This window comes from Merops nubicus, unplaced genomic scaffold, assembly GCF_000691845.1.
Source record: "Merops nubicus isolate BGI_N331 unplaced genomic scaffold, ASM69184v1 scaffold17337, whole genome shotgun sequence".
NCBI lineage: Eukaryota > Metazoa > Chordata > Aves > Coraciiformes > Meropidae > Merops > Merops nubicus.
In genome coordinates, this window is record NW_008622455.1 from 1,445 (window position 1) to 4,460 (window position 3,016).

General features: G+C 39.0%; 1 protein-coding gene across 1 annotated transcript in view; it reads right to left on the reverse strand.

Annotated features, from left to right (window-relative positions):
- Positions 1 to 1,067: 1,067 nt before the first annotated feature.
- ARGLU1 (arginine and glutamate rich 1) overlaps positions 1,068 to 3,016 on the reverse strand; it is a gene marked incomplete at its 5' end in the record, with an annotated part of 4,819 nt that continues 2,870 nt past the window's right edge. Inside the window, one exon of the mRNA XM_008944800.1 lies at positions 1,068 to 1,944. Within this exon, the coding sequence (XP_008943048.1) occupies positions 1,780 to 1,944 (165 nt within the window). The remainder of the gene's footprint in view (positions 1,945 to 3,016) is intronic.

Consider the following 3,016-nt stretch of genomic DNA (forward strand, 5'->3'; position numbering starts at 1 on the left):
GCACAGGGGATGTTTTCTGTTTCAGAAATACAGGTATCAGTCCAGGTTTGAACACAGCCTGCTCCTGTCCACAGGACACGTACACCAGTCGTTTGGCTCCAGCTTTTGAGGCATGAAGGAACCTTCAACCTTCTATTTTAATACAATATATAGACAGATTTAAGTACAGTAGCAGTGTAGGCATTTTGCTGTCTCTGCATGTTCCTCCAGGCACTGGACAAAGCCACAGACCCCAGCAGCCCCCGGGTCCTGCTTTCAGCAGCACAACTCAGCTTGCTCCCACTTCCCACCTCCCAACTCCAGAAACAGACCCTTTGGGAGTTCCAGGAGTTGTTTCCAGCTTTGTCCAGTGGCATTCAAACTCTCCTGGTAGCTTTCATCTTACAGTCACTACAGGTGTTGGACACCGACAGGAGAAAGGGAGTTTTAGAACTGGACAAGCTACAGTAATCCAGGTTTTGGTAGAATGACATACAAAAAGGGGAATTTTATATATAATTTTCATTATGGAGTTTAATTTTCCAAAATAAAACCTGTATATATAAGCAGATAACGTTCAAGATCTGTAGATGAATAACAATTCTTTCTAGCTTAAGCAATATATTTAGACAGAGTCTCATTTTCTGTTTTTGAGTATGCCAGTCCAGTCCTTTGGGGAAAAAAGTTCCACTTTTAAATCCTTTAGGATCCATTCTCTGGTAATGACCTTAACTTACAGAGCAGACTATATTATCAGGTGAACTGCAGGGGATTAGATACTGAAGCACTGCTCTGGGTGCAAGAAGCCAAACAGCTGTTTAAACATGATACTATGCTGAAATAAGTCTCTGTCAGAATAAAAACCAACAGTCATGAAAACAGCAGCAGCCACCAAAAACATTCACAACTGCAGGATTATTTGTTTTACTCTGTGTAATTTTGCATTGTAAGTAGGAGAAGCCACAACAGTTTAAAGCAAAATAATTAAAAAAAAGCCACCCCACACTATAGCCTTGTATTTAGTAATGTGAATTGTCATTCTTACAGCTGCTTAGAGAAGTGTGCTAAAAAAACTTTACTTCAACATATGAATTTAAGACTTTCACTTTATTCAGCAAATTGGTTTATTTACACAATGGGGAACGCTGGTTGAATGCTGTCAATGTAATAAAAACAAATCTAACAGAGACAATACTGAACTCTCTCTATGTATTCATAGCAGAAGTGACAAACTATTTCCTTACCTGTATCAGGAACATCAAGAGCAACAATATGACAGTATCATAGGACACTGATTTAACAATAAACCACAGAGGTCCAGTAATACTATGGCAATTTACTCAGGTATTTACTGACTTTAAAAAAAAAAAATAAAATAAAAAAAAAATGAAAAGTCAGCAATACCCAGTATAAAGTTGTCAATTATCAGAGTCAAACCCTGATGAGTACTTCAGTCAAACCTTATCAGATCACCCACACTTGACCTGATCTGCTTCAGACCACTACAGAAACAAAACAGATGAGAAGAGGTTACCTTCCAAAAGGCAAGAATGATCTGATAAGGGTTTAACTGAAGTTTTTGTTTAAAAAAAAAAAATTAAATCATTGCAGAGCACAGCCCCTATTAGAACAAGCTAACTTTCCAGACTTTCAGAAAAGACAAAAAAAAAAAGAAAAAAAACCCCAACACTTCAACATGAAGCTACCATACAAAGTTGTCAGGTTTTTTCCTTTTGTGGTTGTTGGTTTTTGTTGTTGTTTCTTTTTTTTTTTTTCCTTTTAAGAGTTCAGAGTTGCAATTTAATCCTGGCTTTTTAGTGAGAAGGACAGTTTTGGCCTAGACTTTCCTTTGCCCAGGATAATTTTTTGCTCTTCCTTTTGCTGACGTTGTCTCTCTTGTTCTAGTTTCATCCTCTCCTCATGAATCTTTCTTTGTTCTTCAACAATTTTCAATTGTTCTTCAGCCTATATATGAAAATGGTAGAATTTAGGCCAGCATATTTTGTAGTCATAAAAGCAATTTACAAGTCCACATTAGCTTCCAAACAGGTCCAATCCTGCACAGGTATGTAAGCAGCCCTACCTGAGCTAGATGCCATGGTTGGTTTCAGTGAAGCTATTCATAACATGGTTATTTGAATTGAGTTTAGAAGAAACACTGAAAACTTTCTACAGCTCATGTATCAAAATCTTGACTGCTCACATCTAATATTTTTCAGCACTGCTGTGCAAACAGCACATTTCATTGTAATTAAGTCAGTGTATCTAGAGAGAAACTCCCTTGACACCTGCCAAGTGTCAGATGAAGGCCCAATCTAATGAAGTCACAGATCTTCAAACTGAGGTCTCCCCTCTCCAAAACCCACCTACACCCCCTCCCAAACTCAAAACCAACTTTACTGAATTTGGAACCAGTCAATCCTCACACTGACTTATGGTTCTTACAGCTCTTTCCACTGGTCTTTCAAGGGTGCAAGTTCTGTTTGTTATGTCAGTTAATGCTTCAGATTTTCTGTTCTCCCGTTTCCACAATAGGAGGTGGGAAAAGAAGTGTAAATCATAAAGAGATGCAGTTCAAGCAAATAATTTTAAGAAGCACCATCTTTACCTGAAAGAGGAGTAATTACTCGGGTGATTGATAAGAGTTCAATCAGGGTTTAGAGGAAGCTTAGTTTTGCTTATCATGCATTGATTAGAGTCAGCTAAATCATATTGAATCTCCTCATGAGGCAGGCACCTGCAGAAATAGGCCTGGAGACCAAAAGAAGCTGACTTTCATAACTCAGACACCTTAGGCTTGTGCTGAAAGTCCCTTTCAGCACTCGAGCATCCCCATTATACTCCAGTCCAGTCGCTACTTGTCCTGCTCGGCAAAGCAGAATTAGTCACTCCCGTTACAGGAGCTCAACGTGTTTGCAAGCTTCCCTCAGCCTTCCCTGGGAGAGAGCTGAACACATGCTCTTTAAATTCTGGAGGAAGCCAACTTCCTCTCAATTAACTGCACCAGAACTGTTTTTTTTTTCCCAGGCCAGCATTC